Source organism: Numenius arquata, chromosome 3, assembly GCF_964106895.1.
Source record: "Numenius arquata chromosome 3, bNumArq3.hap1.1, whole genome shotgun sequence".
Lineage (NCBI taxonomy): Eukaryota > Metazoa > Chordata > Aves > Charadriiformes > Scolopacidae > Numenius > Numenius arquata.
In genome coordinates, this window is record NC_133578.1 from 60,588,057 (window position 1) to 60,600,732 (window position 12,676).

Genomic DNA, 12,676 nt, shown 5'->3' on the forward strand with positions numbered 1-12,676 from the left:
GGTATCACAGGCAATGCTTTTTTGGTCCAGTTTCCTGTTCTAAGAAATGTAGCAAGTTTAAGGTCTCTAATTTTTTTATACAGTTCTTGGATCATGATAAATGAACTTTATTAAATATTCAGTTTTAAATGAACTTTTTGAATAATTTAATATTTTAATTTTTTTTTCCTTCACAGAGATGTAGATTGTTTTTAGTGTCTGCCAGTCTTAGCAAATTTTGTTGAAATACTGTTCCTTAAAAATACATTTGCTTTTGTAAGTTTTACTAGGTGGAAAGATTTTGGTACAGAGGAATGACCAATAAATAATTACCTGCTATTCCTTTTAAATCAGAAAATTGATGGCTTACATTAGAAAAAAAAAAATAAAGCTTCTTATGGTGTATTATTTTATAACAAAAGAATTTACCTTGACAAGCTGGGACTGGAACATCCCATGAGTAATAACCATATGGAGACTTCCTGCATACAGCCGTACTTTTCCCAACGAGCCGAAAACCTCGATCGCAAGCCCAGCGAACCATACTGTTGAGCTGTCCACCTGTCTGACTGACAATGAAGCCATGTGGAGGGGACTCTGGAGTACTACAGTAGAGAGCTTTAAAAATAAATATTGAAAAAATAAAAGATGCATTTAGAATCTAGATGACAATTCTTGACAAATTCTTGTTGAATTCAGTGGACATGTGATAACAAGGTGAAAAAACGTCACTAAAAGTTGTATTTTGTATCCTGATCATGCATGCATCAAGCAATTTCACTAAGTATAAAGGTGAAAGAATAGGGTTTTATAAGGGCTTCAGGTATTAGTAGCCTCAAAGGAAATATAGTGATAGCTCACTTATATAACTACTTTTTTTTCCACCATCTTCTTCTTTAAACCAGGTAATCTACATAATTTTAGTTCATGATGAAATTTATTGCAACTGTATAAAAGTCAGTAATATATATTTATTTTTTTTAGGAAGGAAACATCAAGGGCATACTGCACATAATTCTTTTCAAATAAGCTTTTCCTTCTTGTCCTAAATAAGTTATTCCTTTCAAGTTCTGTGATACAATGAGCTGCAGTGAACTAGCAAATCTAAAATAGATTTTAAACATCTTTATGAATGTCATCATAAATCCATGAATCCATGAATGAAAACACTGAATCTGGTGTTGGGGTTTTTTTTTTGGTGATTTATTTAGAACACAAAAAGTGCTACAGAAGTCTTTAGATACTATAAAAAAAAAATCAGAAACCTTTATGAGAGCAAAAAGATCTTTAAGAGATAGTTGTTATAATCTGAAAGAACTTATGTACTTTAAGTGTCTCTGATATTAAGATTGCTTAATTATTATACTGCCATTATGCTTATATTTCTTTTAACTCCTTTCTTCATTAAGTCCATGAGTACAAAGTCTTGAAGTTTTGGCTGCCTTGACAAAAGAGTGGACTAGAAGGGACTTAAACATGGTAGCCAGTTTATGATATGTTGTTTGTCTAAGAATTTAACTTGGTTTCTGATGGTTTTGGTGCAAGGATGAGTGAAGACTGCTTAGCCAAGATGGCAATTTTCTGATTTTGTAGGAAAGAAAATGAAGTTGGAAGTTTTCTTCCAAGTGCTTTCATCATGCTTTGAAGAAATGTTGCTAACTATTTTATCTATTTTCTCTGGCAAGTTGAAAAGTACTGCTTCACTTCATCTTTAAACCTCTCCATGTCCCATGACTTCATTCAGGTCAACGTTTTTCTCAGGCAAAGTTTTCCTCTGATTGGGATGGAGTCATGTGGCTGTTTGTGTACTCTTTATTAAAGCAAGCAGCAGAATGAGAAACACTGCCATATTTTTCAGAGCACATACTATGAAAATATTTTCTTCCTTACACTAAATTGCTCCTGCCTTATACTCTTGGAAGAACCAGAGATACAGACACCTCTACTTCTTCAGTGTATAAGAAAATATATTAGTAAATATCACTAGTAAATATCTCCTGTCTACCTCTCAATAATTCTCTTGCTGTCAGTAGGGAAAGAGTTTTAAGAGCTTTCTCTTTCTCTTTTAACAGATCCAACAGGTCCTACAGGCAATAAGAGTAGCTGCCATATAATATTTTGTGTCTAGCCAACAGTGAATTTTATCTTGTTATACAACAAACATTATACCTCTGGTAACCTATGCTCTCCTAAAGGGAAAGATGACACTGATAACTGTTTTGCAGACTGTTGTGGGCCTAATTGTTTTTCTGCAATAGTGAAATAGCCAAAAAATTGAGTGAGGAAAAACAAAAAAATAGAGCAGAAAGAGGAATTTTATATTTATTCTTTATTGCTTTCTCCACTTAGTAAATTGTAAATGTTTTATGCCAATAACTTCTCTAGTATCTACACATACTATCTCCTGTACTTTTCATTCCATGTATTTCACGTCTTTGGTTATGATAAAATATCAAATATGTTTTTTCTGTAATTGCAGTAAATTGCAGCAGATCTACTTCAGCTTGAGTAATTAATATTCCTATTCTTTAAACATGGATACAAGATAATAATTCTGTAAAAGCAATTATATAAAAATCATTTTTCGTTAAGTATCATTTTCACGCACTATTAATATGTTCATTTGAATTAATAACACAGACAATGTTGGCTTTTTTGACATACTAACTGATCTCTTCTAATACGGTTTGCTGCTTTTGTTGAACCTTAAATTAAAGAGTTCAGTCCTTCAGAGTCTCACATTTTCCCTTATAGCTGCTCACTCCTGCCTTGTTGCCCCCTCATCCTCTGTCCCACTAAAAGGGTTAATGATGAATTGCATAAAGATCCATTGTGAAGAACAGAAGCACATGAGTGCAAATAAATGATGGGAGGGAAAAGGGGAAAGCTGCTTCTTTCATATTTAGTACTGGATTATGAGATTTTAAAATCCTGTGAAACATTTACTTAAATCTCTACAGAACACATGTGTTTCATATATCCTACTTAGGGTGTGGTGGTGGTTTTTTCCTCAAAAGATCTGTATCATCAGGTTCGTATATAAACCAGATAGGATTACCTTTCAGTCTAGGCAACTGATGTTACAAAATATAGCTTACATTACCCTTATTATATAAATAAATATATTCCATATTGAAATTTTATACACATTAAAGAAAGTCTGATTTGCATACCTATATATCTTATCCTGAAACCTTTTTTATTGGTGCCATGATCTGCTGACCACCGGAGAAATACTTCATGGCTGTTGCTGGTTATATTTAGAGAAGATGAATAGTCCCCACTGAGAGAAATGAGCAGTGGGCTATGACTATTTGGTCCTTGATACAAGGAAGAAAAAGGAAAAAAAAAAAAGAAAAAGGAGTTACAAAGTTCAAAAAACATATAATAAATTATATGCATACAATTAATATACATAGAAAACATCCTCCAAGCAAATGGACAATAATTCTGAATTAGAAATGGAAGTTGACATTACATGTTATACACTAGAGTACCTATTTATCCAGAAACAAAATTATTTCTAAACATAATGAATCCAGTATGATTTTGAAATACAGTAATCCAAGAGTTCTTTTTAGCACAACAAATAAAATAATTGCTTATTTAAGATTTTTTGTACTGACAAATTATAGTATGCATAAACAACAGTGATGACACAGATGCAATGTAAAAATACATATATAGAGAAAAAGTATCATCCAAAGTTGTGTGTCCTATAGTTACCATCAAACACCTCAAGTATATCAAATTCCTTTTCTGTCTGGAAGAATTCAAAGAACATGCTGATATTATAACCCTTTTCCACAGTAATGGTCCATGCACACATCTGGAGATTTGGGTAGCTGTCAGGATATCCGGGGCTCAGTATTACTCCGGTTGAATCCAGACGCATTTCATTGGCTGGACAGAGCACTGTGACACAGAAAGATTGGTAAAAAAATCTAAAGCTGCTATTACTGTTTCATGTGATTGGCAAGATTTTCCTGAGTTTGAAAGATCTCCATTACTCATTTAATTTCCATAAATACAGAAAGACTGACAACATTTTAGAGAGAAGTTAGTAGGAAAAAACCCTGAAGTACTGTTTATCTTGAAAGTAATACCTGCAACCCTCAGAAGTTATCAATTCATGGCATTTTTCTTCTTCCATTCTCTAGAAGATAAGATATTCTTGTAGGCTGTGCTTAAGTACTAAATTGTTGCACTGTTAAAAAAGTGAACCATAGACTTTTGGTTTTCCCCCCAGATTACTATTACTGTCAGTAATAATTCCAGGTAGAGTCTTGCGCTGAAAGGAAAACTTGAAGACACTGTGATTTTGGGTTGTCAGATTCTAGATGAAGTGTAATCAATGCCTCCAACAAACTGTATAAAGCAGCACCTAGATTTTGAAATTCTCAGTCAAGCTCCCGAAACATTGATGTACCTACACATGATGTAAGCACTATTCAGACATGATGTCTTTGGTATAGAAAATAAAACACACTTCAGGCTGACATTTTGTTGCTTAGACAAGAAAATGATGTGTGCTAATTCAGCTTAGTTTTTAGATTCAAAAAAACCTCAGGAAATTGTTTATTGCCTTTACATGTAATGAAAAACACTTGAAATTCTATTTTTCATTCACCACCCAATTATTTCCTTTCTCTTACCAAAAAAAAAAAAAAAAAAAAAGCAGAAAAGAAGACTTCTTAAAATCAAAGTCTATGACTAGCAGTCAAGAAATTGATGTCATAATCCTGAATGAGCTAGAGAATCTCAGGCTGACTTTGGACAATTCATCTAATTGCTCCTCCTTTTATAAACAGGTGCAACAGTTCGCCATATGACAAACACTTTCTCAGGAAATAATGACCAAATTAGGACCAAAAAAAACAGTAGGCGATTTCTGCCCCACTTAAAAGTAAAAATCCAAATATCACCCTGAAATTGGTATATATATATGTTTATTTGTTTTAACTCCATATTCCTCATCATCCTTCAGTTCTTTGGTAAGCATAACAGATGTGTAACTGTGTCATCATATATGTTATGTGCATATTGAATCTATACCTACAAACCACTTCCTTTTTATTAAATCTGTGTATGAGAGATTTTTGGTTATGCACTCACATTTCTAGTGAACTCTGAAATTCAGACAACCTGGTATTTTCCTCCTTCTAACAGACAGACTATTTCCCTGATGAGTAGATGTGAGTCAGCTGAAGAAGAAATTATAAAAAACTGAAGTTCTTAAATGCTGACAGGCTTTTTCCCACATTTAACTCTAGAAAATAGGAAAAGGAAAATGCTTTACCCTTTTCTCTAAAATATTGCGAGGAGAGGCTAGACCCCACAACATGCAAGTGTTTCCTGCAGGGATAAAAGAATACACCTGCTCCATCCCTGCTGACTTCTTCAGCAGGTATTGCCTACCATACCTTCACTTTCCTGTAAAGAATTTTTTTTTCTTATATTCCACATCATGTTCTGATGTCATTAGTCTTCCTCCTGCAGCTGTGCTGGAAAATACATAGCAGGACTGTCTATTCTTAACTGTCATAGTTTCAGGAGGGATGGAGGATACTAGCTAATAAATGCTAATTTGTAAATAAGTCATCACCACTATTTGAAGAAGCTGCTGAAATTGAGCGATGTGTTGTTTTCAAGTATGATGAAGAGGCTTGATTTTGAATTTATCTGGATTCACCAGGTCTACAGAGAATAACAATACCATTAAATAAAAATATTTGGAAATACCATGTTACTGGAACTTTTTTCAAGAACTCGCTTCACTTAATGTTATATGAACAAGTGCCTACAGTAGTAGATGTCTTCACTATTAATTTAGTATTTCCAAAGTAATCTTTCATCATGAGTGTTTTATAGATATGTTAATTAATTAAAATTGCTGCCCAAACAACACCTGATTGGTAGAAAATCCAGATGGCAGTACTTTTTATTTAAGAAAAATGTAAATCAAGTGCTTTTATTATGACTGATTTGGAAAAGTATTTTAATCTTGCAGTAGAAGTTAGAATATTAAGCTCAGGAGTAGATGGATCATGAAGGAATATCACAACAGCTAGCAGGATAAAAAATTGCTTTTGTTTACATAAATTGTACTTTTATAAGGCTGTGGGGTTTTGGTTGTGGGCTTCCCACCCCCCGAAAATGTCTTATCATATACGTTTACCTTTCTGGAAGAACATGGTAGAATTAGTAAGAATCATAGAATGGTCTAGGTTGGAAAGGACCTTAAATATCATCTAGTTCTAACCCCCCCTGCCATGGGCAGGGACACCTCCCCTAGACCAAGTTGCTCAATGCCCCAGGCAGCCTAGTCTTGAACACTTGCAGGGATGGGTCATCCACAACTTCTCTGGTCAACCTGTTCCAGTCATGAAACATGCTCATCACTGAAACTTTAAAGTGATTAAATTTTTTAAAATAAATTGTGTGCAAGGTTTATCTCTGTTAGCTCCCTAATCAGTTTGATATGAAAGAAAACTTGTATTTTCTTCAAAAATGATGGAAAAATTCTATTCTAGCATAACACATCAAATGTCATCTTAATAAAGACTGGTTTAAACTGTGATGTTTGTGGTTGGCGGGACTGTAATCTTGTTTTGACCTTAAAAATGAGGTGGTGTTATATCTCTCTATTCACATTTTTCAATAAAAGAAGGAAAAAATGAACGCATGGAGGCATACACACACATACAGAAAACCTATTCTTTAGAATACACTGAATAAAAACGGAAGCACCTAAAATTGCACTGAAAAATTATGTTGTAAACTTGTTCACCCAAATCCATGCTGTTAAATTAGCATTTTTAAAAATTTCCATATAAATTTTCATAATATTATGTTCTAGATAAAATGAAATACTCTCATTATTTATTAAAATTAGATTCCCTCCACAAAACACATTGTGAGTTATTTTCACAAAGTAGAGCAGCGGTCCCTTAAACCCATAAAATTCATCAAAACATTAGTAATTAATTTGCCTTAATATTTGACACATTCACTCTAACAAACAGATAATATTGGGAGTAGCACCAAATAGTCTGAACTATTTTCAGCGTGCCATCTTATGTAGAGAGGGAGTGGAGGATATTTAAGGAATCACCACTTAGCTGGTCTGGAAGGAGGAACAGAAAAAGGAGAAAACAACCTTGACAAGTAGGTGGTGCTCCATCCATCTGAAGCCTTTCACCTAGTCGACATGTCAGAATCTCATTACCAATCAATGTAAAGCCTGGTTGACACTGGTATCTTATTATGTCTCCTGTTTGGAAAAATACAACAAGACAAAACACAACCAAACAAAAGAAACATTAAACAGCAATTAACTGGGACTTTTAGCTTTGAAAACATTATTGATTAATGAAGTTTCTTGCCACCATATATAATGGGCTAAATGACCTCTGGCATAAACAACTTTGATTAGTCTAAGAAACGTGGTAAATGAGCATTGTGTTGCACACTATACTGCATCTATCACTGTTTTCCACCACATTATTAGTTGGATAGTTTGCTAATTTGTCTTAGTTTGACTGATGCTTTGTGAACCATGTGTCCACAAAGCTTTAAGCAATATAATGTATTGGATAGCCATTATGGAAGTAAATAAATAGATAAGAAAAGTCAGTAACCCATACAATCCTGAGGGGAAAAAAATTAAATAGGAACTGGATTTAGTTGATGATATTTAAATTTGGCATGGTGAGAATAAGAAATTGGAATTTTTTAATTAAGAAATTAAACATTCATACAGTTTTAGGTACCAATAAAAATAAAAATTTGTACATCCCAACAATTTTCTTTGGTCCAGATAAGAGAAAAAAAAAAAAAAGTCTTTTCTTTTTGTTACCATTATATTCTCAAATATTGGTATATATTAAAAATAAATTCATTTTTCTGTGCTATAATGTGAGCAAAACTAGCTGATAATATTAATCATATTTCTTTTAACTACAGGTGGCTAAGTAATATTAATAACATGTCTTCTTAGAAGGTCAGAATGTCAGCCTGTCAGATCCTCCTAATTTTTACAAATTTGATTTTACCCTTCAGGTCACAGAACCTTAATTCTGATACAGAATATACCATTGTCTATAAGGGTTTTTTTTTATGGGTTTTGTTTGTTTTAGTGTAAGACAATGTTTGACATCAAACATTATGAAATATGTATTTTAAAATGAAGTTAATTAGAAAGAAGCTACTGTGTTAGTTACATGTGATCTCTAAAACAGAGATGGGATTCAGGAAGTATAGGGTAGAGGAATGACTTCTTAAAAATTTTATTTTCAAATATAAATCTAACACATTACAGGGATGATTTGCATCCCGAATAGCAAGAAATTTCTGCGCATAGCAGTCCTTTTTTTTGAAACAAATGTTGCTTTTATTTTCTCTTATATTACCTATTTCAAATTCATCGTCCTCAGTTAGAATTTCAGCATTTGGTATATTTGTTGGAGGCTGGCAGACCCGGAGCTGATAGGCTATAAACAGGAAAAAAGCAGAGTTGACATTCCCATACTTAGACAGTTAACATAGCCACGCAAACATGAGTTAATACCCACACTAACAGGATAAAAATAAACATATACTCATTTACCTCTAAACTTTCAAGAGAATCTAAATAAAGAAAACACATGAATTTCAGAATTAATGAAAAATTGCAAGTTGCATCTGTGTTCCTAATTAGTTATTTAGTTTCAGTGGCAAAACTTTATTCATAAATAACCAGAAGCTTAGAATTGGTCATCAATTTTCTCACTGAAAAGCAAATATTTTTTGTATTGTGCAATTGTTGCTTTGTTTGGCTTGGTTTTTTTACAATACATTTTTACTGCTGAACTCTTCCACTTTTGAAATTTTGTAATAAAGACAAGTTTTAGAATCCAAAAGATTCTACCCAGATCCAGCATAACTGATGGACAGGAGCATTTTGAATGTTAAAATTCCCAGCAAATGGAGTTGTAGAACACATCTCACCTGGAGATAGGGTCAGAGTATAATTCTGCTTTCAAACTTCTCATTTGAAGTTTCACATGAAATAATTTTCTGAGTTTTTACACAGGTATGCAACAACCAGACAAAATAATTAGTTGAAACAAATGATAAAAAAGACAAGTAGGAAGAGTATGCAGAAGCTATATAGCATTTTTTTTTTTTTTTTTTTTTACAGAGAACCTATGAGGATGGGCCTCTGTTTGGACACATACAAAATTCCCTCCAATCTAAATCCAATTAGGACAGAAATTCGTCCAAAGAAATCACACTGAAGTATTTATACTGACAGTGTAGTCTTCTGCCTTTTAAGGTATACACTCAGGTTGATCAAGGAGTCAAGTATGCCTGGTTTTCACTGATACTACATTTTCATATAACATTGTTTGATAGCATCTCTCATTAGCAAGGAAACATCATCTACTTATGGCAGCTTCAGCTGTCATTGGGGTGATGATTCTGCTTCAGTTATACACATCTTTGTTATTTCCTGTGCTTGGATCCTTTAGTAATCAAATTAGTCAGACTTTTGTCAATCATAAAATTTATATTTAATCCAGGTAAGACCTTTTGTTGCTACCGAGTCACCCATACTTGACATCTTCCCATTCCATCCCTTTTTGTCAACTGTATAATGAAGAGCCAATTAAATCAGTGTGTCAGATAGCTAACATACTGCCTTAGGATAAAGTAATTTAAAATAAAACACATCAAGCAAACATGGAACAGCTGTACTAGTTGCATTAAAAAAAAAAACACCAACATAATTAAAAAATGAGTTCGATAAACAATTCATATCATTTATCTCAAATGCCTTGTTTAGGGGTATCACTCACTTTAATCCCCAAATTATCCATTTTAAATAAATTTGACTCCTTTCATTGCCTTGCCTTTATTGCTATAAATTTTATGCAGCTGATATGAAGGATCACAGACTCAAGGATACTGAGATATTTATTTATCTTGACAACATCAGTCCAAAAAGTGTTTCAAGTTTCTTCTTTTTGCTGCTCAGTTTGTATCTTTAATACGCATTAGAGCACACACTTCTGGAATGACAATTTCCACAATCGCAAAAGAAACAAACACAAGGAGATCAAGTTCTTTAGACACACCTTATTACTAGGTATGAGCATTTTTAGATATCTTTGGTCATATAGTGGTCATATATTAAGATCAATCCATATATTGATGAACACAAAGGGTCCTTCCCCAAACTTGGAATTAAAATTCTGACCCCCTCTGCCTAATTGTACTGCAGTCTATATTTCATAATCAATTCAAGTGCTGTTGCTGTTGTTTTTCCCATTGTGGGATTTAGGTTCGAGGGTTTTTTGGTTGGTTGGTTGGTTGGTTTGTTTTTGTGTTTTTTTTGTTTGTTTGTTTGTTTGTTTGTTTTTGTTTAGATTACAGTTTCTTTAATCCCCAAAATTCTGTCTATCTGTATTCACCTTGGTCTTTACTAAGTCAAAAAGAAATCTCTCCAGTCTCAAAATCTTATCAGGATCCAGAAAACAGACTGTAGTCTGTCCCAGTTTCCTGGAACAGTAAATCCAAAAGGCACCTAAAAACATGCTTGCTTCTGAATCTGTTTCCTTGTAATGATAGGAATGCAAAAAAACACGTGGCCACAGAAGGTTTGAATGACTACGAAAAGAGGTAGAATTCAGTGCAGTAATACTTAGGAATTTTCATTCAGTCAGTATTTAATTCAAGGGCAGTTTAACATTAACTACACAGTATAGTTAACTAACATTGAAATCTCTAGAACAACAGTACTTTCTTCAAAATATTCAAATATCTACAAGAAATTTAATGAACCCCACAAACTTTTATATTACAAAGGAATTTTAGAAGCATTGTACACAGTGAGAAGATGAGTACCTTGAACTGCAGGGTCTTCTTTACTCATGTCTTTTCACAGTGCATTCTTTTTTTTTTTTTTTTCTTGACTGCTAGTAAATTTAATATCTGGTCAAGAAAAAAGCTTGTTTTCATCATTCATATTAGTCTTTCATATGTCTGCATTACCCTAGTGGTGGTCAGTCATATTAGTAACAACAACTCTTTTTCGAAAAAGCAGTTAATTTTTTTCATTTCAGTAGTTTTCTTCCTGAAGCAAATGGTACAAACAATGAAAAAGTGTGACTTGTCGCACTTACCATGGTAACTAAGTACAAAGTAGCCACTGGTAGTAAAGTCACTGTGGAACTTGATCAGAATCTGATTGGAAGTGCTATAGACTGATTCTAATGCCGTGTTGCCACTAAATTGTCCAATTTGAGGAGAAGTTTGATCTGGTCCATCCCTAAGAAAAACAGATTCAAAAAGATTTTTTTTTCCAAACAAATAATTTAATTTCTTCAAATTTTAATATTATGTAATAAAATTTCTCTACTCTAAAAGGCATGAATCATCTAAAATCAGATAAAACACACACTGAGGGCTGAAAGCCTTTTGAAATTCTGTATGTGGATTGGAGCATAGCAGGTAGTAGTTTAGAGGACCATCAAAATTTATTAGACAGTAAGATGCTCCATTAAATCACCTTTTGGAAGTAATATTCAAAATGATTGATTTTGTGATTGTACATTATCTTCCTGCCACAAAGTCTGCTCACATTTACTTACCTGTGGTTTCAAATACGGCTATCAGAAAATAAATAAACCTAATACTGCTCACGTCCTCAGTTCTTTTGAATTTGGTCATTTCTAGTAAAGTTAAGAGAGAAATACTATTTATTTTTTAAAAGACAATGAGTGAATATTGGCTTCACTTAAAATAAAAACAAAATGCTAATACTCTACTGAATAAAAGATTCCACTTGAAATCTGCATGTAGGCTTTATAAATGCAGAGTTTATTTTTGATGATTATTTTAAGGATGCTACTTTTAGAAATTCTCTAATATCAAATTTTTTAAACTTAGCTTCCTACCCCCCATAATTAAATATTATAATGCTATAATTTATAATAATTAAATGATAATTTATAGTAAATATGGACATATAAGAATTCATTTAGAGTTTGTTTTTGTGACTAGTTCAGAGCTTTCTAAATTAATTTCTTGCTGAGAGATGTGCTATGCATGTTATATAAATGTTTGTGTGTCTGGCTTGGGTTAACATACATATGAATTTATATTTATGAATAATATTTATTAGATAAATTATATGATTGGAAGAATCATTTTAATTGTGAATAAAATGCATTTATTATTTTACAAAATTTATGATCAATTGTGTAAATAAATAATATCCCAGAAATGGCATAAGTTATTTAATTATATAGCCATCATGTATATAATACTACTTATACAGGTATATAAATCATACATAAGTAACACAGCCAGGACTACAACTGAAAGCACATGAAAACACTTGGTAGAAAGGAAGAGATGAATAGAAGAAGCACTAGAAGGGGACAGTAGTGTTGTAGTACGTGTGGGATGAAATAGAAAAAAGATGTCTGTATGCACACAAAAGTGTAATTTAATTCAGGAAAGATTCTGAAGGTCAGTCTAATGATACACAAAATAAGTGGTGAAGAGTTAAAGGGATTCAGAATTAACTGAGTTCTATCAGGGAAATAGTCTGGGTACATATTCTGATCAAATTTTAGTTAGACTTTAAGGCAAAGCAATCAAGTATCTGAGATGCAGGACAAGACAGTCTGTAGAACACATTATGAAAAAA

The 12,676-nt window shown here is 32.8% G+C and overlaps 1 protein-coding gene across 3 annotated transcripts in view; it reads right to left on the reverse strand.

Moving 5' to 3' along the window:
• The window catches only part of CSMD3 (CUB and Sushi multiple domains 3), a 654,503-nt gene that overhangs the window by 72,841 nt on the left and 568,986 nt on the right, over positions 1-12,676 (reverse strand). For all 3 annotated transcript variants that reach the window (XM_074145167.1, XM_074145166.1, XM_074145165.1), the window contains 6 exons: positions 11,145-11,290; positions 8,391-8,471; positions 7,139-7,252; positions 3,706-3,894; positions 3,153-3,299; positions 409-597 (listed from right to left, as the gene is read on the reverse strand). In XM_074145167.1, coding sequence (XP_074001268.1) covers positions 409-597; positions 3,153-3,299; positions 3,706-3,894; positions 7,139-7,252; positions 8,391-8,471; positions 11,145-11,290 — 866 coding nt within the window. The remainder of the gene's footprint in view (positions 1-408; positions 598-3,152; positions 3,300-3,705; positions 3,895-7,138; positions 7,253-8,390; positions 8,472-11,144; positions 11,291-12,676) is intronic.